Below are 25967 nucleotides of genomic sequence, written 5' to 3'. Positions count from 1 at the left end.
GAGACCGAGCATTCTGCAGCATGGATCATCAAAGCAGCAGTCGAGAGACCAACGCCCCTATCTTCGTGGTCAAGCACTCTCCAGACCTGAGCTGCTGGAAACTGCAGTCATTAAGGACTCAGGTCGTATAATTCATGAATAATGATGTACTTATTGCTATGCTTATTTCTTTGGTAATTAGCAACTTATTATTTATGTTTATTGTACTGACATTGATAGAGGCAATGCATAGGAAATGTGGCAATACCTCATTGTTACAATAGCTTTGGCATTGGTGATAATACATTGTTTGCTGTGTATTATTAAAGAGCAATTAAATATCAAAACTCTGTCTCTGGCATATTCTCTCCCCTCTGGTGGAACTGACAGTCTCACAGTCAATCCTGTATACGATTCCTGAGTGGAGAGGACCTGTCGCTCCTCTCCCCACGGGGACCCTAAAACCTCATCACAACCTACTCACGACAGATAACATACTGGGCTCTCGACAGTATGCCCCTGTGTTAATTGTTAATTGCTGTACTGGTGGTGCTAGACTGGCAGGATGTGTAAATGTCGCTTCCTCGAAGAAGCCAGAAAGAAAGGCAAGCTGCCATAGGGGAGGGATCTCTTCCACTGTACTAACTTTTTTGTATGGGTAAGAAGGGTGGGTGGTATTTGAGCAATAAAGTGCTGGCTGCTGATGCTGGGGCTGAAAGAGAACGAGAGAGGAGGGAGAGGGAGAGGGATAGAGACAGAATGGAAGCAGGGCAGAGAGAGCAGGTGGAGAGGGTAGCGACAAGGTGGCAGGGTAGTGCCTGTGTCTTTCTCATCAAAACACAAGCAGGACCCCAGAAAGCCCCACAACAAGGGCCCCTCCAGATGCTTAGAGTGCAACAGCTAGGGATGGTACAGCCCATCATACCATGCTCTGAGGTGAGACTGGACATTCCTTGGGGCCAGGCTTTGAGGCTGCCTCCCCAGGTTCCCTGCATCAGCACCATTATGTCTGGCTAGGAACTATCGGGACTAGAGCCTGTGGTTCCTGTGCATTCCTGGGTGGTCACCATGACAGTCTATCTGGCCTGGGTGAACACCTAGTAATAAGCATTTGACCACTGTGAGGAGGCTCACCTTGTGTCCCTCAGACACCTCCTTCTATTGGACACAATTCTCTCATGGGGTTGCAAAAGCTGCCTTTTTGGTGAGTCAGGCCTGGGAGTGCTCCACTCAGGCTGTGGCTGCGGAGGTGGGAAGACCTGCCCATGGTGGATGGAACCATTCCCTGGCTGAGATGCTGGGCTGTCTGCACTACAGCATGTATTCATTGCTCCTCCTATTTAACCCAGATACAGTGTGGCCAGCATCTTCAAGCCCCTGCTACCTTGACTACCACTATGATAGACTATACCTCAAACTGTGAAGCGAAAGAAACCCATCTTTCTCTGAGTTGCTTTTGTCAGAATATTCTATCATAACAGAAAAAATAGCTACGACATCTGGCCAATGCCTGAAGGACCGACTGCACCTCTCTGTTGCCCTGGGTTTTCAGGATGACTTGCGGCAGCCCTATTGGCATGCTGGGGGCACTGTAGGGAACCTAGAAGGAGGGCTGGGTCTAGCAAGTGAAGGAGTTGGGAGCAGGAGAGGTCAGGTGGCATCAGGTGCGGGAGCTAAGGGTACCTACAGGGAACTGCACAGTTCTGCAGACAAGACACCTGGCCTCTTCCATAAGCCATCTGATTTCTGTTCAAAAGGAACGGTGAACCCTGAGGTCAGCTAGGCGTGGGAATCCACAGGCAGCCAGCACCTGCATGTGTCTCTGATCTCTTTTTAGCTGTGCTTAGGAAGACCTTTATTGGCTCCATTTCATGTGACTCCTGCATGAAGGTTTTGCAAAAGAGGTAAAGACCCACTTTCCTGCTGTCTTCTTTGTGTGAGAGCAGGGCCACAAATGGAGAGTTCTGTCCTGCCTCACACAAGGTGGACATTATTCTCCATTTCCTGTTCCAATTCTCAGGTCCTGGGTCTCCAGTTATATTTCCATGGTTACTTTTTTTTTGTTTGTTTGTTTTTGTTGTTGTTGTTTTGTTTTGTTTTGTCTTTTGTTTTGTTGCTAGGAGGAAGTAGTTTAATCTGTAACCTCCAGACCTTAGTAGGTCCCCAGACCTTAGCACAACACACTCCATGATAGAAGTATCAGTCAGGCTGTGGAAAACACTGTCTGCCAAAACTAAAACAAAGGCCCAATCCATCAAAGTTTATATAATTCTGAAAAAGTCTCAAAGTGACTAACCTTGCATTTTAGCTTCTGCAGCTCCACTTCTAGCTAACTGTTCTTGTTAACTGAAGTATGTCAACCGAGAACATGGCTTTTGTGTTTAAAAGCTCACCCTGAGAAAGACTCATTGCTACACTGAGCTGGCTGGTGGTTCATAAAGACTTTCTATTGACTTAAACCCATGTCTGAGAATTTTTTTCCCCACAACATCTCTGGCGGTCCCACTGAGATCTCAGAGACCAGAACTCGAGATATTGTGGGCCTCAGAGCAACTTGGAGAAAGATCGTAATGTGGTGGTCAAGGGACTTCTACAGGGTGTGCAACCTGAGATGCTCCAGGTCCCAGGACTCCCTTTGATCAAGCAATGCCTAACATTTCAGAGGGGTCTGGCATCACCACCCCAAAAGGAAACAAATTAAAAAGGGGCCTGGTCTGTCACCTCAGGAGGTAAATCTGGTTAAGAAGCCTTCTGTTTGAATACCGTATTGGCTGGTTTTGTGTGTCAACTTGACACAAGCTGCAGTTATCACAGAGAAAGGAGCCTCCCTTGAAGAAATGCCTCCATGAGATCCAGCTGTAAAGCATTTTCTCAATTAGTGATCAAGGGGGGGAGGGGGGGGAAGGGCCCATTCCTGGGCTGGTAGTCTTGGGTTCTATAAGAAAACAAGCTGAGCAAGCCAGTGGAAGCAAGCCAGTAAGTAACATCCCTCCATGGCCTCTGCATCAGCTCCTGTTTCCTGACCTGCTTCAGTTATGGTCCTGACTTCCTTTAGTGAAGAACAGCAATGTGGAAGTGTAAGCTGAATAAACCCTTTCCTCCCCAGTTTGCTTCTTGGTTATGATGCTTTGTGCAGGAATAGAAACCCTGACTAAGAGAGATACATAGAAGAGGTTGAAGGGTCCTTGGAGGAGGATGCTGATACAGCATCTGGGATCCACGAGAGATGTTACTGGTGATCCCCCTATCTGTTCAGGTATATGAATGTGTGGTGACCACCTCTGGTTGTCTTTACTGTGTGTGTGTCTGTGTGTCTATGTCTCTGTTTGTTTGCCTGTATTGACCAGTGGCTTTCTCTGGTGTGAGAGCCTCCTGGATTAAGACCTGTGTCCCATTCTGTTGGGGACCTGAATCCTTTTGGCTCTGCCAGGTCACCCAGAGAATCAAACACACAAGCCTGTCCTACCTCAGGAGCAGGAGTCCTTCCTTACTTGTTTTGTTGCTTGACTCCTGCTCATAGTCAAGGTTGGTCCCTGGGTGAAGCTGGAGCGGGGCGGGGCCTCCCATCCAACACCCCAACACATCTAGGTGGAGTGCACAGAGAGAGGAGGAAATAGTTGCCTCAGGTGAGCTGTCCCTCCTCTGTGCCTGCTCCAAGCAGTCCCAGGGAAGGGGAAAAGTTCCCCTGGGATGAACCCTAAGGAAAAGAGAAAGTTCCACTCCTTTCTCCTTTCTCTTTCATAATTTATGTCTGTAAAACCCACCATTCTCTGAAATAAACAAACAAAAACAAACAAAGCAAAACCAAAAAGCCTTAAACACCGCCCCCCCCCCCCCCCCCCCCCGGGTCTGGGCAGGGGGATTGTTGTCTGACAATGCAGCCTGGACAGAACAGATTTTCCCTTCTGTCCAACACTGACCAAGGAGACTTTAAACAATTTCACAAGGTCCGTTAGAAAGAGCAAAGACAGCTGCTAAAATCAATTTCCCTTGTCACCCAGTCAGTCCCAGATATTAGGAGAAAAAAGTTACAAAAGTTAGAAAAATGTAAAGGTCTAAATAGGTCCCAGTTGCTAGATGTAGCTTAAAGGGTGGGTGGCAACAGAGACCTGACTGGGACTGATCTTTTGCACAAACTGAAAGCATAGTCACAGTCTCCCCGCAATTAGACTTACAGATACCCAGCAAAATTTTGGTGTCTCACTCACTCTGTCAGACGAAACCAACAGCCCAGGACTCACCACCCAATGCTAAGCACCTATAATTGTTCGACTAACCAGTTCAGTTCCCTCTGTCCAGATTAAACAATACCCAGTGACCCTGGGAACAGAAGGGGAAATTTCAGTCCATATTACCTAGGTTGAAGAGACAGTTATCATGGTGCCCTGTCAGTTATCCTGCAATCTACCTCACCTGCCTGTGAAGAAACCTGGGACCTCTGCTTCTCAGGAGTCTGATTCTTCCAGAGAAACAAGTGCATGCTGTTTCAGACCTGACAGATTTTTTTTTCAGCCTCCTAGAAACAGACTTGAACAGAGGCAAGTCAATCCATCTTTACTAGGCTGGGCAGTGGTGGCACACACCTTTAATCCCAGCACTTGGGAGGCAGAGGCAGGCGGATTTCTGAGTTCGAGGCCAGTCTGGTCTACAGAGTTAGTTCCAGGACAGCCAGGGCTACACAGAGAAACCCTGTCTCGAAAAACCAAAAAATAAAATAAAATAAAAAAATCCATCTTTATTTTTAAATGGACAGTCCCAGTGGGAGGTTCCAGTGTACAACATACCTGGACCAGGTTGCCCTAGGATTTAAAGACACTAAATGCAGATTTACTGCCCTTTCATCAGAAGTTTCCTGGGAAATAGATTTATCCAAGGGCCACTGAGAGATTGCTGTAAGAGTTACAGACCTTGGGCTACAAAATCTCAGCTAAGCAAGGCTAGCTTTGTACATCAGAGGCTACCTATCTTGGCTACCAGCTGAGGGAGCAGGATTGCTTCATCCTTCAGATCCCAACTCCAAAGACAAAGAGACAGGTTTAAGAGTTCCCAGAGGCAGCTGGGTAATGCTGCTTGTTTTGTTTTGGTTTGGTTTTTTTGAGACAGGGTTTCTCTGTGTAGCTCTGGCTGTCCTGGAACTCACTCTGTAGACCAGGCTGGCCTCGAACTCAGAAATTCACCTGCCTCTGCCTCCCAAGTGCTGGGATTAAAGGCGTGTGCCACCACTGCCCGGCTATACTGCTGCTTCTGAATGCCAGAGTTTGTGGAGTTACCAGTACCTCTATATATCAACATGGGAGGCAGACACTAAACCCCTAATTTGGATGAGACTAAACCAAAGACAAAAGAGGTTTTAACCCAAACTTTGGGGCCATGGAAATGCCCTGTGACATACCTGTCCAATTGATAGGACCCTGCAGCCACAGGATGGCCCACCTGGCTAAGAGCTGTGGTAGCTACTGCTAGTTTAATTAAGGAAAGCAAACAAGTTACCTCTGGGTTGTGATCTTATACTAGAAGCACCTCACAGCATGGTTGCAGCCCTCCTCTGAGGACCACAAGAACACTGCCTGTCTAATAACTGTGATCCTGTACCAGTCCTAGTCCTGATCTACCCTTGAATCCAGTTTGAAAAACCCACTGCCATCAATCCTGCTACCCTCTTGTCTGGTGATGCAGGTACTCATCCAAGACTGTTGAGATGGAAGATAAAACTAGGTACTCAGGAGAGGCAGTGGCTACTTTAATGGAAACAATTTGGGCCCAAGCCAGGTAACTCAGCCTAGAGAACAGAACTGATTGCTCTGACTCAGGCTCTCCCATGGAGGAAAGGTAAGTCCACCAACATATTCACAGACCAACACTCAGTTTGCTTTTAGTACCGGGCATGTCCACAATACAATTTGTAAAGAAAGAGGGAGTTTACAGTTGTATATATGCCTCCTGGCTGGATCCCTTGGTTGCCAAAAATTAGGAAGTTTTCATTGCAAAAATTGGGACTTCCTAAAAAACTGAGGCTTCAAAAAAAAAAAAAAGAATTATTTTATTTTAAAGGTGTTGGCATTTGGAAAACAGGAAAAACCTGGGGCATCAGACTCTATGTCACAGGAAGATTTCCTGAGGATAGTCAATCATTCCTAGGCAGAAATCAGCCAGGATTGCTGGTTATGCTTAGACACCTGGCTCCTGTACCGCACAGGGATAGAAACTAACCAGACTGTCAGGCCATTGACTAACCTAACTCACTGTGACTGTGGGCAGCCCAAATTAGTGTTAGAGAATTTATAAGGAGCTAAAACTTGTCTGCTATCCAAACCCTTTAACCTAAGCGCTTGCCCTTATTCCGATGCCTGCTATTCTGCCTTATGGGTTAACTCAGATGGATAACAACAATATGACTGGGCCTCTGAGACTACTTTGTGGGTATATACTAATGGTTTGACTAAATATGCATCTTCTGATGCTTTCCAAACTAAGTAGAAAGGCTGATCACGATCTAAAGGCATTAAAAGTTTCAGTTTCTGAATTAAAACAACAGTAGATCCCCTTGAAGGAATGGTCCTACAAAATTGGAGAGGCTTAGAGTTTTCCTGGATAAAGGAAGAGATGTGTGGTGGCTCACAATCATCTGTAACTCCAGTTCCAGGGGATCTGTACCCTTATAGACATACATGCAGGCATTGAGAGAAATGTGTTGTTTCTATGATTGATCAAGTGTAACTACAGAAAATCCTGCCATAAGAACCCTTATTAAATGTAGGTTGCAAAAGATTTCTGCCTACATCACTGGGAAATTTATGACTTGAGGCTGTCAAGTAGACTTGTAGACTTGAATCTAGCCTATAGTTGCTGAACTGAACCCTACGGAACCCAGGGCTTCCTCAGTGTCCACTGCTTCAGCTAGAAAGTGAAGATGTTCATCTACTTGACTAGTCTGAGCTCTTTGGGTTGCAAGTGTCAACAAACCAACTCAAACCAGCTGAAGCGAAGTGGAAGTGTGTTATTCTGGTTGCCAAAGAAAGGCAGAATAGCCTGGCTGTGGTTAGACAGTTAGATCCCAGGAACAATCTGAACCAGATGGAAGAATGCCATAGAACTTTCTCTCTCCTGTGTTTACTTGCCTCCAAAAATTGTCTGCCCTCCTCATTCAACCAGGCTAACAACATGGCTGCCTCTAGCTTTGGTTCTCCATCTGACAGACTATTTACAGGAGGCAGTATGGAGATTGACTGTTCTCAGGCCCTGAGCTGTCAGTATAAAAGGGATTTAGAAGGGATCATAAGTAGCCCAGGTTGGATTATTGCCAACTTTAAACCAGTCTACCATGACCAGAGAAGCAGAGCCACACTGCAACAGTGATGGCCATTGGTCTCCTAGTGATGTAAGGCAGCTGGGGATGCAGAGGAAGGCGAAGAAGACCGTGTGCTCTTATAGCAATCTCCAGACTGACTTGTCAAGGCCAGTTCTGCTACTGCTATGTCCAGTCTCTGAAGTGGAAACTTTAAGGGTTCTTTGGAGAGTCAGTTGTGTCATTGGATGGTGTTTTGCTGGGGCAAATATGAGAAGGAGTGTTTTCCTGAAGTGGGCCCAGGTGAAAGACTAAGGCAGACTTGTGAAGGAACATTTCCCTGAAGCAGACACAGGAGAAAAGATATTCTGCTAAAGCGAAGGACATATGATAAAGGATTCATTACTAGCAACACGCAAGGTATTGGTCTGCCTTACATTGCGCAGTTGGGCTCCATTTGTCAGGTCTCCTTAGACTCAGTTGATTGGATGCACATGCTAAGACAAGACCCATGCTGAAGCAAGGCACGTGGAGGACATGTGATGTTTAGAGGGTATAAACAGGACTCGATGGACAGTGATGGAGGCTGAGCTTGGCTTGCTGGTACAGCTAGCTGTGCAATACTTATGGGTCTCACATCTTCACTCTTCTTTGCTTCCATGAGAGAGGCACGGCTGAGAACTTCTCCTGGTGTTCCTGCCAGTCCCTCTTGCTGACTCGAGCCAAGGCTAAGGCCTGGCTGTCTCTGCTAGGTCATGCATGTCACCGCTGTTGCTAACCCGACTCTACCAAGCTGGACTGCTGGTGTATCCATGAGGTGTTTGCAAGTGGATCGAGCTATGCCACCTGCTAGCCTGTGAACTGAACTGCTGATTTCCAGACAACACAGACAGGAGCTGCTCTAAAGAACTTTTCTAAACAGATCCACTACTCCATATCCTTTCTTTTCCACTACCTCTGGTGGGTGGTGGTTACAAAGGAGGTTAAAGAGTTTAAGAACCATCATTAAAAATCAGATGAAGAAACTGAAGTTACAAGTCTCCAAGGGAAGCTTTTGACAGCCTCTCTCTGTGAAAATGGCAGGAAACCAATTGCATTTGGATTCAAGCATTCACCCGGACCAGCTAACACACATGAGTTTTCTCAAATGGGTAAAATTAAAATATAATCCCAGTTGAGCAAAGTAGTGCATGCCTGTGATCCCAGCTCTCAGAAGGTAGAGGCAAGAGAGTCACATGGGCACAGACCCTAACATGGGCAACACTGGGAGACTGCATCCTTAAAGAAGAGGAATTTCAGGGCTAGGGAGATTGCTCAGTTGGTAAGTGCTTGCCCTCAAGTGTGAGGACCTGAGCTTTGGCCTCAGACACACAGAAAAAAGCAAAGGACAGTAACACATGCTTGTAATTCCAGAACTTCTGGAGCTTGTTGGCCAGCCTTCCTAACCTACTTGCCCAAGGCTCCAGACCTCTCTCTCTCTCTCTCTCTCTCTCTCTCTCTCTCTCTCTCTCTGTCTCTGTCTCTTGTGCACACGCGCACAAGAGACACGGACAGAGAGAGAGAACTGGGTTGGGTACAATGGCAAATCCCTGTGATCTAAGTCCTCTGGAGGCTAAGACAAAAGGACAATGAATTTAAGGCTAGCCTGGGCTACATAGTGGGATTGTGTGTGTGTGTGTGTGTGTGTGTGTGTGTTCTCCAACTACATGGTGGTCCAGTGCCACCATCTCAGAGACTGAAGTCTTCTCTCCCCCAATCCTCTCTGGTGTGAGCAAGAGTCATGTGCCTAGACCTGAAGGTGAGTATAAATCCATTATCTTTCATTTATCTATGCAATGAAACATCAACTAATTCTCTCTGTGACACCAAAATTCCTACGATTTAAATAAAACACTTTCCTGACCAGGAGGAACAAGATCTGCATTCACTCAAATGGTCTTTGCTAGAATGAATAGCTCTTGAGCCCAATGGCAGAAAACTGAGTTATTAAAAACAGACTTTTAGGAGCTGGAGAGATGGCTCAGAAGTTAAGAGCACTGGATGCTCTTGCAGAGGACCTGGGTTCAATTCCCAGCACCGACTTGACAGTTCCCAACCATCTATAACTCCAGTTCCAGGGGATCCGGATTATCTTCTGACCTCCCTGGGCATCAGGCATGTGGTACACAGACATATGTATAGTCAAAATACCCATACACAGAAAATAATAATTATTATAACAGTAACAAAGCATTTTTAAAACTACTAATGTTTAAAGTCAGTATAGTGAAGCAAGTCATAAGACAGGATAACAAGCCAGCAGGTGACAGGACACACCTTTCACTTGGCTTTATTCCCACTATTCCATCTGAGAGGGCAGGATTGAGAATTCAAGGTCAAGCATCTGGACCTTGAGTAATCATGACCCAGCAGAGCTTGCTTTGGGGAAAAGTGTTTCCTGCACAACTGTGTGTGTGTGTGGGGGGGGTACTTTGGATTCCCAGCACCCAAGTAACAAACTGATCATGGTCACACAAATTTATTAACCCAGGTGGATCCCAGATTCTCCCTGTTCAGCCAGCTTATCTGAAATAGTCAACTCTGAATTCAATAAGAGGCCTTGTCTCAAAAATAAGTAAGTAAATAAATGTATCTAGATGGAAGAGAAGAGGGCATCTGGACAGCCCTCTGACCTCCACATGTAACCTTGAGTGGGCATACACATGCACAACACACATGTGCACTGTCCCAGCTTCACAGGCCGGTGCCTGAGCATCCCCATCTGGTTCCCGGAGCAATCCTGGACAGCTGCTGATCTTCAGTCAACCTGTGAAGCCAGAAGAAGCCAATTCTTCTGAATATCACTGAAGGAACCAGTACAGAGACAGCAACTGGGTAGATGAACTGCCCAGAGAGAGTGAAGGGCAAGAAGTATAAGGCAAAGCTTGTCTTCTTTCAGCTTTTTTTTTTTTAAATTTGGGCTGCTACAAGCAGGTGCCACTCCCATTTAGGGTGGGCCATCACCCTCCAATTAGTGTAAGACAAGTCCCATAGTCCCACCCACAGGCTAGTCTGATGTAAACAACCCTCTCTGAGGCTCCTCCCTGTGATTCCAGTCTATATCAGTTTGACAAAACTATCAAAAAATTATATACACTACACCCACACATACAACACACACACACACATATACAACACATATAGACAACATAGAGACAGCACATACACACATACAACATACATATATATACATACAAAATACACACATATACACACATAGTCCCAAGCTCCATTTGCCCAGCTTCTCCCACAGGTTACACACTTTTGGGGTGTCAACATCAGGAAACTACATGGCTACAAACTATCTATAATTCTACTTTATTTTCTGTCATATAGATCTCTCCCTACACACATCCTTTCTCTCTGTGTATTTGTGTGAATTGTGTTTGTTTCTTTGTTTGATGAAGGATCTCACTATGTGGCTCTGGCTAGCCGGAAACCTACTATGTAGACCATGGAGACCAGGTTGGCCTTGAACTCACAGAGATCCACCTGCCTCCCTTCCTCACTGCTGGAATTAAATGCATGTACCACCATGCTAGGATCACATCTGGAAACTTAGGTAACTGCTACAGCAATTAAAATACATGATGACAGAATGGTTCAGCACACAGAGCGAGTTCCAGGACAGCCGGCGTTACACCACACACACACACACACACACACAAAATGATTCAAAGCTGTCACACTTCCTCAAAGCTCTCTCTGGTACACATTCTGCCCAGTAGCACCCACTCCTCCACCTCTTAATAATGTCTCCTTCTCTGTCTCTTGGAGGAGTCTGAAGCCCAGCTCTCCCAGTGGCCACTGAGAATGAGGCAAGGCCACAGTCCACCCATGTCTCTGTGGAATGAGGAGAAGACAGCATTCCCTAGGGATGAGGGAAAGGAAGATGGGATTTTATGGTCCACTCACACAGGAAAGGGCTATATGACAGAAAAATAAAGTGGTTTCCTTGCTGTGGCCAGCTCTTCAGCTCAGGTGAGTCAGGTATTTTCAGAGTGAGCTGATTGCATTGTCCCTTCCCAGACTTATGTGAATGGGGAATGTTTCCACTAGCCCTTTGCAGGAGTCAGAGTTCTCTAGAGGAACAGAAATGATATAATGACTCTATATATTAAAAAGCAATTTATTGGAATGGCTTACAGGCTGGAGTTCAGCTAAGCTAACAATGGCTGTCTAGCAATGGGGAGTCCAAGAATCTAGTCAGTTCACAAGGCTAGATGTCCCTACTGGTCTTCAGTGTGTACCAAAACCCTGAAGAAGTAGAATTTAATGCCAATAAGGAAAGAATTTGTTCAGATTTAAGGTGCATCTTCCTGCCTCAAAAATATCTCTATTAGGGGTGGTTCTTACCACTTCGATTGATTTAAGGAAAAAAAAAAAAATCTCTCACAGGTGTATTCAGCCAGCTGGAATTTAATTAATCCTAGATGTAGTTGGGATTGATGAGTTGACAACCAAGAATAGCCATCATACTATAGGGATGGCAGAAGGTGAGGTGGGAATATACTTTTATTTTGTTTTTGTTTTTGTTTTTGTTTTGAGACAGGGTTTCTCTGTGTAGCCCTGGCTGTCCTGGAACTCACTCTGTAGACCAGGCTGGCCTCGAACTCAGAAATCCGCCTGCCTCTGCCTCCCAAGTGCTGGGATTAAAGGCATGCGCCACCACTGCCCGGCGAATGTACTTTAAAAAAAAAAAAAAGACATATTTATTTATTTTATGTATATGAGTACACTGTATCTGATTTTAGACACATGAGAAAGGGCATTGGATTCCATTATAGATGGTTATGAACCATCATGTTGTTGCCAGGAATTGAACTCAGGACCTCTGGAAGAGCAGTCAGTGCTCTTAACTTTTAAGCCATTTCTCCAGCCCGGAAAGGTACTTTAAGATATGCTGTTTTGGGTGTTCTTTTGGATCCTTAAGAGGTTTGCTTATTTTTATTTATGTAGATTCTAGCTTTTGCCCATGAAAGAGTTAAAAATCTTTTAAACTTTTCATAGATGGAGTCAAGAGTGCAGATCAGCTTGTTCTGCATTCTGGGTCCTAGGAAACAAGCTATCCACAAGACAAAATAGATGATAGATTGAATAGAGTTCAGAGCTGGGAGTTCAAGATAGCGTGACCAAGCGCTATGGGTACCAGGAACTAAAAATATGGTCATAAGATAGATTGAATAGGGTTTGAGCTGAGAGTTCAAGTTAGCATTCCTGTGCACCCTGGATACCAGGAGAGTTTGAGTTCTGCACCCTGGATACCAGGAGAGTTTGAGTTCTGCACCCTGGATACCAGGAGAGTTTGAGTTGAGAGTTCTCAGCGTGCCTGTACATCCTGGATACCTGGATACTTGGCTGATTATGTATAGGCTCTTAGAGAATAGCCTGTTCCTTGTGCCCTGTCACAAACTGAATAATGGGCTGGGACTTTCGACAGGTGCTCTCCAATAGCCCTCCCTTACTCCCCCTGTGTTGTGGTTCCCCCCCCCAGTTGTGGTTATGGGCTTTAAATTCTGTTTCCAAAGCTCCAGGGTCAGACCCCATTGCCCCTGCGTGGGCTACAGGTCTTGACCTCAGTATACTGATTAAAATATGCCTCTTGCTGATTTCATCAAGTTTGGTGTCTTGCAGTTATTGGGGTGGCCACGAATTCCCGAGGCTTGGGTGAGTTCCTCCATTCTTGGGGGCCTTACATCCACATGTGCATGTGAGCATCAAGTGCCTTGGGACTGGTACAGAGAATTAAACATATGCTCTTAACCACTGAGCCATCTCTCCAGCCAGCTAAAGTCCTTGTCAAAAATATCCGGATGTAACTTCTTTTCTTCTCCTTCTCCTCGATTCTTCCTCCTTCTTCCTTCTTTTCCTTGTTCCTTCTTCTTCTTCATCCTTCTTCTACCTTCTTCTGCCTTCTTCTTCTTCCTCCATCTCTCCAGCCTCATTTTCTCACTTCTTTAGCTCCTTAAATTGCTCCCTGAAAGCTCAGGATGAGACCTCTCACGTGTGATAAGTCATCTGTTATGTGACACTGTTCTTGGGGATCCATAAGCAAACATCTACTTTTCTCAGATAGAGAATTGAAGTAAGGACACCACCAAAGACCAGCTTGGCAAGCCAATTAGTTTTATGGTGGTTACTGACAGAAGTCGGGATGAGGGATGATTTATAGGAGCAGAAATGGCTCAAAGACAGCTGCATTACCTGAAGTCCACCCCAACATTGTAATGGCTCACAAAGGCTGGAAACCTGTAGCCCAGTGCACATGATGTGTGCAGCTCAGCAGGTTAGAGAGTGTCTCTGTCAGGGTGCTCAGCTGCTGGACTGAGCCTCTCTCTTCAGGTAGCTTTGCTGGTCTGAAAGCAACTTTCAGTTGTCCTTCCTGCTTACCCATGCTTAAGGAGGAAGAGTCCAGTGAATCTTGTCACTTTCCAGGACTTTCTGAAGCCTTTCAGTTGTTTGCTTCCCTGCATAGAAATTTCTCTATCTTAAAAAGCTTCCAAGCAGAGGCCTAACTTAAAGGAAACTGCCACACAACAGGGTCCTTGTATTAAGTAATTAACAGGAGGATCTGGTTGGGGTTGAGAACTCAGTGCTTGTAGAATGTCCTTATCAGACAGATTTTGCAAGGTCAAAGGTAGAGGTTTGAGGACAGTTCCCAGCTCAGGGACAGGAAGGATTGGCTGGCCACCACTCCCAGAGTCTCTGAAAGGAGCAACCAGGGCAATACCTTCATGCCACACCTCTGCTGCTCAGAACTGAGAAAGCAAGCCCTTTGATAAGGATTCTGGGGTTCTGAGGCCAGTCTCCTCCAGGTCTTTGCAAACCAACTTTGACCCTGGTTCTTTGCATGACACACTCTGCTTCTCCTCTTCTATAATTAGTTCAGTGTTACTTCCTCAAAGAGAACAGGCCTGGCCTCCTTATCTAAGCAGTCTCAAGCCCCACCCCCTCCAGGCAAGCTCTCTAGAGTCACCTGTTTGGTCCTTTTGTCCTAGAGCTCAGCATGCACTAGAAGCAGACTCCCTTGTTGGGTTGTGTGTGTCTTTCACAGGGACAGGAATGGTGTCTGCTTGAGGTACCTCCTACCCTGCAACCACCACTGCTCCCCTACAGTGTCTGGTATTTTTGGAGGGGCTCACTGAGAACTGACTGAAGAAATGAAGGAGGAAGAAGAAAGAGGAGGAGAAAGTGTGCTTGCACATGCAGTGAAAGGTGAGTGACTAAAGAGCCCCAGGCTTGAAACTCCAGACTCATCAAGAAGACTGAACACCCACCTGACAAGAGTATCAACATAGAGATAAGACCTGAGGCACTGAGGGGTTCTGAGAAGAAAGTCAACCCTTGAGAAAGACCTTGTCTGGCATTTTACAACCATTTTACTCCAGGAAACAGATCTGTAGATGGAATTTTCCTACATCAAAAGTTTCCTTTCTTTTCTGCCCTCTAAAAGCCTCAAGCCCCCTGTGCCTCTGCACTGAGTCTCCCCTGCCACAGGGAAACTGCTGCCCTTCAGGTTCTGATTAGTAAACATCAGCTTCCAATAAAGGATGGGGTCCCGCCCCACTTTTTTTATTTCCATGTTACTTCCATCCGTCCCCTCCTCATGACTGGGGACCAAAGTTATAGATGGTACCAGGTGTCTCCAGAGCCATTTCCCCCACAAGACATTTCTGGCTTTTCTTTTGAGTTGCTCATGGCTGCTATGCTCCACAAGAAGTTAATCATCAAGGTATGATACCCACCATGGACTGGTAATACCTAGTAATGACTCTGGACTGCCTTGTGACAGTGGTGGGTCCCTCCTTGAGAGAGCTTGGGTGCAGAGTGGATAAATACTCAAGACAACACAAAGCAAGGCAATTTTAGAAAGAGATGGGGCTCCTTTCTCTGCAGATGAAGAGAGGTCTCTCAGAGAGGGAGTTAGGGGGGCCTGGATGATGGAGAAAAGCCCCCTGGGTAGATCCAGTGCTAATAGGGAGTGAGTTCAAGTTTCAGCAAAAGATCAAATCCCCAGAGGCAAGCTATGACCAGTGTCACTTCAGTTGAGAAAGAAGCCAGACTGAGGCTGGAAGGGAGAGACCTCTTTTAAGTACTGCTTGCCATGGGCAGAGGTGTGCTGTGTGCCCCAAGGGAGGGGTTGGGCACACCACAGGACTGACCACTGAATCTAAGCTAAAGAAGGATAGCCTCAGGAATCTGCTCAGATGTGTTTGGTTAGCACACTTGAGGCCAGAGGCTCAGTCCCCAGCAGTGTGTGTGTGTGAGGGGATGGGGGAGTGGATAGCCAGGCTTGGTGGGCCATACTTGTAATCTCAGTAGTTAGGAAGCTGAGGCAGGAGGGTCTCTCTGAGTTCAGTGCTATCCTGGGCTACACAGTGAGTTCTAGGCTAGTATGTGTGTGCTCCCAGTGTTGAGATCTAGTCTCCAATTTCTAAAAAGGGAAGGCCACCCTTAGTGTAGTGCACAGCATGACCTGCAGGGGGCAGGATGGAGATTAGAGCAGAGGCAGAAGTCTGCTCTTGTCCCAAACACAGCCTAGAGACAGTCCTCAGCATAGCCTGGAGTGGCCTGCTATGGAGTGTGACCCTGAAATAGGGAGAGTTAGATGTGGGTCTGCTTTGGGTACCACTAAGAAGGGTAAGAGAAGGAGGAAAGAGAAACCAGAAATCACCTCTGCTGTTGTTTGTTTTTAACCTGAACAGCTAGGTTTTTGATGCCCCATTTACCTGTGACATCAGGAAGGATGCACAGTGGAAGGGCAAGAAGAAGCCAGAGCTCACTTTTGGCCTTGAGGTCCTCCACTGGCTCCAGGGGGCGGAGCTGTGTGGTGAAGTCTGTCTAGTGTGTAGCTGCCTGAAGCCAAGAATCAACTGGGTTCACCTGAAAGGGGGGCTGGGAATGAAAGTGGACAGAGAGTGCAGGAAGAGATGAAACCAAGACAAAGTTCTCTGATCCAGGCTCAAAGCTTTAATCTTCAGCTCTCAATTTAAAGGTGAAGGCCCAACCCTGAACCCCTCCAGGTTTCAGCCGGAGATGGGTGGGATAATCCATAATCTGTTCTTGGTCTGGGCCGGAGATATCTCAAGGCAAGCCCAGAGGCAGTTCTTCTTCTAAGTTCCAGGCAGCCAAGATGGGTAACTCCACCTAGAGCCTATCACTTGGTCTGTTGTGGTAAGCAAGGTCTCACTGGCCTGCTCAAGGCTGGGGGAAGGGCACATAGAGTTCAACAGGGAAGGCTTGGCCAGAGATGAAGATCCCAGAGTCAACAAACAAAACAGTCTGTGATGTAGGAGGAACTGAACAGTATACAATGATGTTAAATATCTCCTCACTCAGAACATAGAAGTGGATTTGTCTACAGGAGCACTGGAGGCCGGGCTGTATAGTAACCAGGCTCCTTAGAACCCAAAGGCACAAAGAATGGGTGTGTCTAACTTAGTAAATTTAGTCTCAGAGTGAAACTATGAGCCAGTGGCGAGTGCAGTGAGAAAACCGAGGCAGAGAAGAGATAGACTGCATCTCAGCAGGCAGGGGCCTCCAACAGTTCCTTGGGATGAAGCTTAAGTACATGAAGGGGTGTCGGGGGCAGGGAAAGCGAAAGCGGGGCAGTGGTGGTTTACACCCTTAATCCCAACACTCAGGGAGCAGAGGCAGGTGGGTATCTTGAGTTTGAGGCTAGCCTGGTCTTCCAGGACAGCCAGGGCTACACAAAAAGAGAAACCCTATCTAGAGGAGCTGGGGGAGGGGGACATGCACCTACACAGAGGCCGCTACCAGGAAGTTACAGTTATGGTTTGACTTTAAACAGGGTGGGTCCTTTCTGATACCCCAGCATATTGTTTCGACATGTGAACCAGACTGGTCAGGTTGTGACCAAGAATTATGTATGGGTTAGGGTCTATTACCAGGTATAGCCTGACTCAATTCCTCATTACCGGAGGCTATTACCCAACATTTCTGTTCAGGGCTGGTTTCCTCTTGTATAGTAGCCAGAACTAGTCACCTGGTATAACAGTTTCCTTTATTATCTCTTGTTATCTCTAAGTACTCTGACTGATTTCTCACTGGGGAAGTTAATTAGTTCTGTGACAAAGTCACAGGAGGTATGACAAGCACTGTGGGAGTGAGCACAGATTAGGACAAAGAGCCTCAGGTCCACTGTCACTCAGAAGTGACAGAGGAGGTGGAAGATGCAGCCAGTGCAGTAGAGGAAAGCGAGGCAGAGTGGACTCAGACATGTATAGGGGAGTTGTTGGAGCAGGAACACTGGTCATGTGGGTCAGATGCCACTGAGACATGAGATCAGGATACAGACATTGGCTTCATCAGAATGGAGGTCACATGACCAGGATGGAAGTGATGTCCTGGAATAGTGGGAACAGAAGGGGAGAAAAGATGGAGAGGGGAGGTAGGCCAGCAGGACAGGGGACCGAGGTTTTCAGAGAGGTTAGTGCAGTTCCTCCTCCCTCTGTCCCTGGAGAACGCTGGCTCCCTTAGCTCTCCTCACTGTGTCTCCCCAACATCCTTGGGCAACTCCTATGAAGGAGATCCCTATGTCAGCTCAAAGGGCTGCTCCTAGTGCCAACTAAGCTGCAAGATTCTGCACAAACACTTAGTGGAGGATCTCATTCACAACACAGGCACACACACACTTCCTCCTTCCTTCACTGACTGTCATTCATCATTCATTCACAAGTTTGATCTACTCAGTCTCCATAAAGGATGATTTGTCAGTCATTGGTAAACAGCTCACCCAGCCCCCAGCTAACCAGGCTGCAGCTCAGTTTCTCCTCCACTCTGTACCCAGAGCTCATGAGTCTCAGAGGCTGAGAACATGGGCACCAATGTTTTGCCTATGTCCCCAGACATCCGGGCCTTTCCATAGACACTGCTTACTTATTCCTCAGCATGGTATAGATGCCATGTATGCCACCCAGCCTTCTTACTTATCTGTCTTCATAACAGGGCTGGAAACTCTACCAGTTGTCCTTGTTCAAATTTCACTTGGTATTTTTTTCTATTGCTAATGTTTGAAGCCAGAGCCTTGAACATGTTAGACAGGACAACTGAGTTGTATCTCCAGCCCTTCATAACCTACATCTGCCTATAAACAAATACTATAAGCAAAGCCATCAAACCTACAAAAACAAGGCTTATTCATTGGGGAAAAATACCTCAAGCAATGCTAAAGCATAGAAAATATAAAGTTTGGGCTGGAGAGACGGTTTAGCATTTGAACACCGGCCACTCTTCACAGGATCCAGGATCAACTCCCAGCACCCAGTGTGTCTCTTAACTGTTGGAGCCCAAGTTCTAAGAAACCTGATGTCACTCCAGCCTCCTAGGGTATGAAATGCACATTGATATACAGATACACATGCAGGCAAAGCATTAATGTAGATTAAATATAACTTATATTTAAGCCGTGCAGTGGAGGTGCACAGATTTAATCTCAGCAGTTTGGAGGCTGAGGCAGGTGGATCTCTGAGTTTGAAGTCAGCCTGGTCTACAGAGGGAGTCCAGGACTGCCAGGGCCACAAAGAGAAACCCTGTTTTGAAAAGATTTTTTTTTAAATCCTCTCAGTAAACCACCTGCTTGCTGCTCCCAATAGATCTCACCCCCTCCTAGAATTTTTGGGGCAGCCACTGGGGACTTAACTCCGGGTCTTTCACATCCTGGGCAAATTCTCTACCACTGAGCTACATTCTCCATCCCCACCATGGCTTTAACTCATTGTGACTCAGATCTGTCATCCTCCTGCCTCACATTCCTGACTAACTTGAACTACACCACAGCACCTGGCTCTTCTAGATCAGAATGGGCATGCAGAGAAACACAGACACACATTTATAAAAATGTAACTATGAAGTTTATTTTACAAAACTTTTCTTTCCCCCCTATAAGAGAGACACAACATAGGTTGTCATGACAGATCCTTCATTCTTAGGGAATGGGTATACAGTGTGGGTGCCTGTCTGACAGAACAAGCTCCCAGAGGGCAGTGGACCAGTGTTTCACACCCCACGGTTCATTGCATCAGAAGATGCCCATCTGCATCTTTGTGAGCTTTGGTGTGTGGGCCTCTCTGCAGGCTTATCTTCAAAAGTGGCACTGTACCTGATCCTATCCTGGATACTCAGGACAGGAAGACTAGAGTAGCAAATTTAACAACATTGGTGGAATGAGCAGTGCAAGGTCACCTCTGAAATCTGTGACTCTCACCCACTGTAATGACTACACTGAGTGGGAATAAAATCACTCAGAAGACTGGAGAGATGGCTCAGTGATTGAGAACACAGGTAGCTCTTCAGGACCTGGGTTCAATTCCCAACTCCCACGTGGCTACTCATACACCAGTTCAAGGATCTGACCCCTCACAGAACACTGATGCACATTTTAAATATAATAAAATATTTCATCCACTGACTGTCAGAAAATCCACTCTCTGTAGGACATGACACTGGAGTAAAAGCCCTATACCATCTTCAATGTCTGGTAGGTGACAAGCAGGCTGAGGTGACTTCCTCCTACAGGGAAAAGCCCAGCTCTCAGAGCCCAAATCTAGGTGGAATCTCTGTCTTGCCATCCTCTGTGGTAGCCCAGGAATTCTGGGGATTCTTGAGGATCCCCAGTTTGAAGCCAGCCTGGTCTACAGAGGGAGTCCAGGATAGCCACACCTGCCCTGCCTGCACACCTAAGCACTGAGTTTTGGTAGTGTTGTCTGTCTGAAGGGAAATGTTGGCCTTCAGCCCTCTGCAGCACACACAGTAAAGACAAGGATAAGGTGCCAAGGCATTGGCACCAGGAACTGTCTTCAATGTCCTGTCTCCTGCACAGTCCAGGCTCCAAGCTGTACTCAGTCGCCCAGTCACAGGACAAAACCTTCTTCATTCAGGAGTTAATGGTCAGGGATGGGCTGTAGAGCCTGGATCCCAGGCTTAGAAGGAGGAGCAAGGCTGGGTCTGCCTCCCCTCCCCCTGCAGGGAATTCCTGGAAAGGAATGAGGAAGGAAATGTTCCCTGGCCTGACTCCACACAAGTCTAACCATGGCTGCTTCTCCAGGTTTTCTCCCCACCCTACCTTCTCCTAGAAGGCTGTTTTCTGGCTTGGATCTCTAATAGGAGTCCCATGCTTCATCAAAGTTTGGTGTCCCAGGAAAGCAGGTCCCAGGACTAGAACAGGATCCCAGGGGCTTTTCAGTTCATGTCTTTGGTGGGCCCAAGATCCAAGGAAGCTGAAGGTCTAAGCATTCATTCCCATCTGGGATGCTCAGTGCTCCCAACAGGTGGGCAGTGCAGTCAGTCACCACTGGAAGAAGCTGCAAGTGTTTCCTGAGCCTCTGAACTTGTCTCCATCACCACTTAGCAGCCAGCCATTGAAACTCAGTGCCTGTGTTGTTTGCATTGCTATAGAGGTCCAGCCAGGTCCTCTCTGCCCAGGTATGGATGGAAGATGACTCAGAGTCTGTGCAGGTCAGTCTTCAATCTCTTCCAGAAACAGAAGTGCTTCTGTAGGATGGCAGAGGGAGCTGTCCAGGCAAGATTGGCAGTCCACTAGCAATGATCTCTCTACATTCACTAAGGCATCCCCAAATCTTATAAAAATTCCAATGGGCTTTAGTGTGGGTCAGAGACCACGGATCCAACAACTCAGCTCTCATGACAAAAGGGGAGAGGGCAGCAGTATATAAAAACAATAAATTAAATCAAAGGACAAGAGACATGATGGGATAGGCAGTCATTCCTGGGTCCTGTATTGATCCAAGAGGTTTGTGTGTGAGGTAGCTCAAAGCGTATCATAGCCAGCTCCTCTCATCTGGACAGCAGGGCCCTCAGGGCTGAGGCTGTAGGGAGGCGGTGGTTCTATGGGAGTTGACTTCAGTACAACCTGCAGGAGAAAAGGGGTACTTGTGTTATTTAGGGTCTGGGTAAACAATGACAAATATGGTTGTCAGAGCCCTCCCCAATCCATTATTTAAACAGGTTGGACAGCCAGCTTTGAAACACATTAGGTATTAGGACAGAAAGAGGCACCTGACTGTAGGGTGGTGGGGGATCCAAGGATGTGACCCAAATGCTCTCTAGAGGAGCAATGGAGGGTGGGTCTGGAGGTGCCTGATGATCTGATGTCCTGACATCATGCTGTAGTTTTCTGCAGTTGGGACAGAAGCGCCTCACTAGGCCACAGATGCACAAGAGAGGGAGCATGATCAATAGGATGATTAACATGATCCTACGGAGAAGGGGGATGGTTTGTGATAAGTGCCCAGGTCATGCTCTCTTGTCATACCTCCTCCATCACCCACCCCCACCCTGTTTCAGGTGAACCCAGACCTCAGTGAAGGATGTCCAAAAATAGTGACCTTGGGCTTACCTGAAGGGTTCATTTTCAGGATTCCAGACCTTTTTTTCCAGACAGCATTCATTGTCACAGCATAGGACTCCTTTGGGACAGTTTCTAGAAATACACATAGGCATAGGGAGAAACTGATGGCATTAGAGTGTCCAAACAAAGGGTCCCTGCTCTCCTAGACACTTAGATCCTCAGGTTGCCAACCACCCTTAGTGGGTGTGAGGTTTAGATCCATCCTGGGTTTACTGGGAGGAATTGGGGTCTGGACTTGAGACCTGAGTTCACAGTTCATCAGAGCAGTATGCCATTGTTCCTCAAGCAGAATGGTCATAATGCTGATCTTACATGGGAGGCAGGAGTGGGACATCGCTCATTTGACTCTCCCTCCTACCCAAGCAGTGAAAGGTTGGGGATTATGAGCATACAGATCCTGTAGACTCTGAGGCTGGGTAAGTTGAGAAGGACTATGTTTTCAGCAAAAGTGATATAAATTAGGTGTCTGTACCCTTATCCATGGCAAAATCTGAACACACACACCCATTCCCTGCCTTTACTGATAATTATTGACAAAGTCTCATACTTACAAGATGTCACATGTGTTTAGAGTCTGTGGAAGGAAAAAGACAAAAGTTAGAGCTCCAAGCCTGGGAGTTGGGTCTCAGAGGTTAGAATGCTTGTCCAGCATGGCAACAAATCAGGTAGGGGTGTGTAAACCAGTGGTGCATGTCCATCAGGACAGAACTCCAGAGAAGGCAGAACTCTTCAAGGCTGTATAGCCAGTTTGAGGCCAGATTGGGAACAAGAAACTCTGTCTCAAAAAGAACTGGAGGCTAGTCTCTGCTCAGTCATTGTCCAGTGGGGCTCAGATTCTACCTCCTTCCAACTACCATCCATGCCTAGGTTCAACAACTGGAGCCTACTGGAGCCTACCCCTTCCTCCCCAACTGCTGGGATTAAAGGACAGATTGCTAAGGAATTTCCTTCACCTTTTTTCTTTTCTTTCTTTTTTTTTTTTTTTTTTTTAAACTGAGACAGGTAAGGTTCTCACTGTATTGCCCTGGATAGTCTAGAATTCAGAGTTTTACCTGTCTCTGTCTCCAGACCACTGGATTAAATATGTAGACCTCTATATCTGGCAGGCACACACACACACACACACACACACACACACACACACACACACACACACAAAATTTCAGAATGGCCTAGGAAGGCACCTTTAGTGGATCCTTAGCTTCAGAGTCCCCCAGAAAGCAACCTAAGCACCCACTTTCCCTACAGCCATGACCCAGTGTCATAGGTAGAGACAACTCTGGGAGTTCACTAAACAGACTCAGGTCCTATTCACTCTCAGGTCAATGATGGAAACGCCCTGCCTGGTAGCCTTCAGTGTTTGGAGGCACCCAAGGTCTGCATACAGCATTCCATGCTATTGATAACAGTACTGTCTAAGCTCTTAATTAGGACTCTCTTCCCCCAGGCATCAAGACATTGCCCTCTCTGGCTACTTCACTTAAAATTACAACCAATGCCAGGGGTGATGGTGCATGCCTTTAATCTCAGGACTCCATAATTTCTAGGGTTCCAGAAGTAGACACTGTCTCAACAAATAAGGTATAGGTTTTGGCTTTGCTAAAGAACCTTACAATAGCATTTCTTTTGCTAAAGAAAAGAGAAAGGACAAGTGACAGTCACAGCTGGGATCATTCCTTCTCTTTGCTCACAGTAGCTCAGATGCATAGGTACATAACCACTTAGCTATCTCTCGAGTCCCCAAGATTGTTAATTTAACTGCTGAGTTGAGGCCAGCCTGGACTATAGAACTCTAGGATAGCCAGGGCTGGAGAAACCCTGTCTCAGAAAAACAAAACAAACAAAAATATATTGTGTTTAAAAGGCTTGTTCTGACCACCTCAGGAAAACCTGCCAACCCAACACACTTAGAGTTTGAATATGAACAAGAGGTCCAATCCTGCCTCCCAGGGATCACAACATGAGGCCACCCAGCCCAGGCAGCCAGGTCTATCCCAGATCAAATTGGAACTAATCAGAGGAGTGAAAGCCTCCACTTCCCTGGTACACAAAGAGATAAGTCCCAGAGAGGGTCAATAAACTACACCCCAAGGTCACCAGCCATGGAGGAAGAGGGAAGGAGAGACCTTAACCCACACAAGCAAGACCTCAGGTTCCTCAGCCTGACTCAGAGCTTAATAAGACATGCCAAGATTAAAGCAGGGGTCAAAGTTCCTATTCAGGGCTGTGGTTGGGGCCAGTTCCCAGTTAACAACACAACTCTGCCAAGACCTGGGCCCAGGTTTCCCCAGGGCCTCACTCTGAGGTCCCTTCTTCCACTATCCCCAAACAGAACAGAAAGGAAGTTACCAATTGGCTGTGGTTAAGGGAATTCCTGACAAGTTAAGGTGGGCACTGGGTTCCTAGACAAGCCTCTGCCCCATAGGGTTCTCCAAAATAAACAGAAGTCTTACTTACCTCATTGGTGCTTACTCCTTGGAGACTGGAAAGCAGACCAAAGATCAAGGTGAGTGCACCCAGGACCCAGGTGTCCTGCATCCTGGCAAGGGAGCCACTGAGCTTCTGTGTGTAAGGACAGAGTGACAAGGCAAAACCTTTCCAACTTCTCTCCACCTATAGGGCCCAGCCTCAGGATAGGGGCGGAGTTAAGACACAGGAGTTGGGCAGGACCAGGGCTTTGAGCCAAGCTGGAGTTCTGGGAAGAGAAGTGGGGAAGAGCTGGCCTTGCTTGAGCTTGAGGAATTGGGAATCCAGAGGTTAGAAGACAATTGGTTTACCAACTCTGTAAGTTGGACACATTGGAGCACTCTGGAAGTCCCTCTGCTGGGCTGAGTTTAAATAGTGGTTAGAGGAGGGCGTGGTGACACAACCTTTAATCCCGTCAAGGAGAAGGCAGACCTCTGTGAGTTCAAATTAGTATGATATAATTAGTGACATTTTGGCTAGCCAGGATTAAATTAATAATAATTAAAAAAAAAAAAAAAAAAAGCCAGGTGAGGAAGCACAACCCTCTAAATCCCAGCACTCAGGAGACAGAGGCAAGTGGATCTCTGAAGCTGCCTGGTCTACAGAGGGAGTTCCAGGACAGCCATGACTACACAGAAATCCTGTGGGGGTCTGCAGGCACCATAGTTGGGGAGGTGACTTAGAAGTTAAGAGCTAACTGGATGATCTCCTGGCCTCCCTGGACGTCAGGCACTTGGTGCACAGGGGTATGTGTAGTCAAAATATCCAAACACAGAAATAGTAATTATTTTAATGGTAACAAAGCATTTTAAAAACTACTAATGTTTAAAGTCAGTATAGTGAAGCAAGTCATAAGACAGGATAACAAGCCAGCAGGTGACAGGACACACCTTTCACTTGGCTTTATTCCCACTATTCCATCTGAGAGGGCAGGATTGAGAATTCAAGGTCAAGCATCTGGACCTTGAGTAATCATGACCCAGCAGAGCTTGCTTTGGGGAAAAGTGTTTCCTGCACAACTGTGTGTGTGTGTGTGTGGGGGGGGGGGTACTTTGGATTCCCAGCACCCAAGTAACAAACTGATCATGGTCACACAAATTTATTAACCCAGGTGGATCCCAGATTCTCCCTGTTCAGCCAGCTTATCTGAAATAGTCAACTCTGGGTTCAATAAGAGGCCTTGTCTCAAAAATAAGTAAGTAAATAAATGTAGCTAGATGGAAGAGAAGAGGGCATCTGGACAGCCCTCTGACCTCCACATGTAACCTTGAGTGGGCATACACATGCACAACACACATGTGCACTGTCCCAGCTTCACTGCTGTGATAATTACCCTGACAAAAGGCATCTTGGAGGACAAAGGAGTTTATCCTGCTCACAGCTCAAGCTTAGGGTCCATCCTGTAGGGAGGCTACAGTAGCAGGAACTTGAAGCAGCTGCTCCCCTTCACAGCCAAGAGCAGAGAAAGGATTGCAGGTATGGACCATTCACACATTTACTTGCTCAGTCCATGGGGCTGGTGCCTGAGCATCCTCATCTGGTTTCCAGAGCAATCCTGGACAGCTGCTGGTCTTCAGTCAACCTGTGAAGCCAGTGATATTCTTCTGAATATCACTGCAGGAGCCAGTACAGAGGCAGCAACTGGGTAGATGAACTGCCCAGAGAGAGTGAAGGGCAAGAAGTATAAGGCAAAGCTTGTCTTCTTTCACCTTTTTTAAAAAATCAGGGCTGCTACCTGATGGTGCCACTCCCATTTAAGGTGGCCTGCATCCTCAAGTTAATTTAAGACAACTCCCATAGTCCCACCCA

At 46.7% G+C, this 25967-nt stretch overlaps 1 protein-coding gene and 1 long non-coding RNA gene across 4 annotated transcripts in view; one reads left to right on the top strand and one right to left on the bottom strand.

Annotated features, from left to right (window-relative positions):
• Positions 1-12851: 12851 nt before the first annotated feature.
• LOC143442694 (uncharacterized) overlaps positions 12852-25967 on the top strand; it is a 39498-nt gene continuing 26382 nt past the window's right edge. Inside the window, exons 1-2 of one of the 3 annotated variants that reach the window (XR_013111090.1) lie at positions 12852-12970; positions 14358-14518. This is a non-coding gene — a long non-coding RNA (uncharacterized LOC143442694). Of the gene's footprint in view, positions 12971-13322; positions 14519-25967 lie in introns of those variants that run through there. The other 2 variants (XR_013111089.1, XR_013111088.1) reach the window with 2 other exon arrangements.
• On the bottom strand, positions 18941-24498 carry LOC117709866 (transmembrane protein 92-like). The gene is made up of 5 exons (XM_034504271.2): positions 24150-24498; positions 22244-22266; positions 21681-21764; positions 21341-21539; positions 18941-21194 (listed from the first exon to the last, which is right to left on the bottom strand). The coding sequence occupies exons 1-5, from the start codon at positions 24228-24230 to the stop codon at positions 21093-21095; spliced, it is 489 nt and encodes a 162-aa protein (XP_034360162.1). The 5' UTR covers positions 24231-24498; the 3' UTR covers positions 18941-21092.

This window comes from Arvicanthis niloticus, chromosome 6 (genome assembly GCF_011762505.2).
Source record: "Arvicanthis niloticus isolate mArvNil1 chromosome 6, mArvNil1.pat.X, whole genome shotgun sequence".
NCBI lineage: Eukaryota > Metazoa > Chordata > Mammalia > Rodentia > Muridae > Arvicanthis > Arvicanthis niloticus.
The sequence above is the reverse complement of the archived record's forward strand: the minus strand, read 5'-3'. Positions and strand labels throughout refer to the sequence as shown.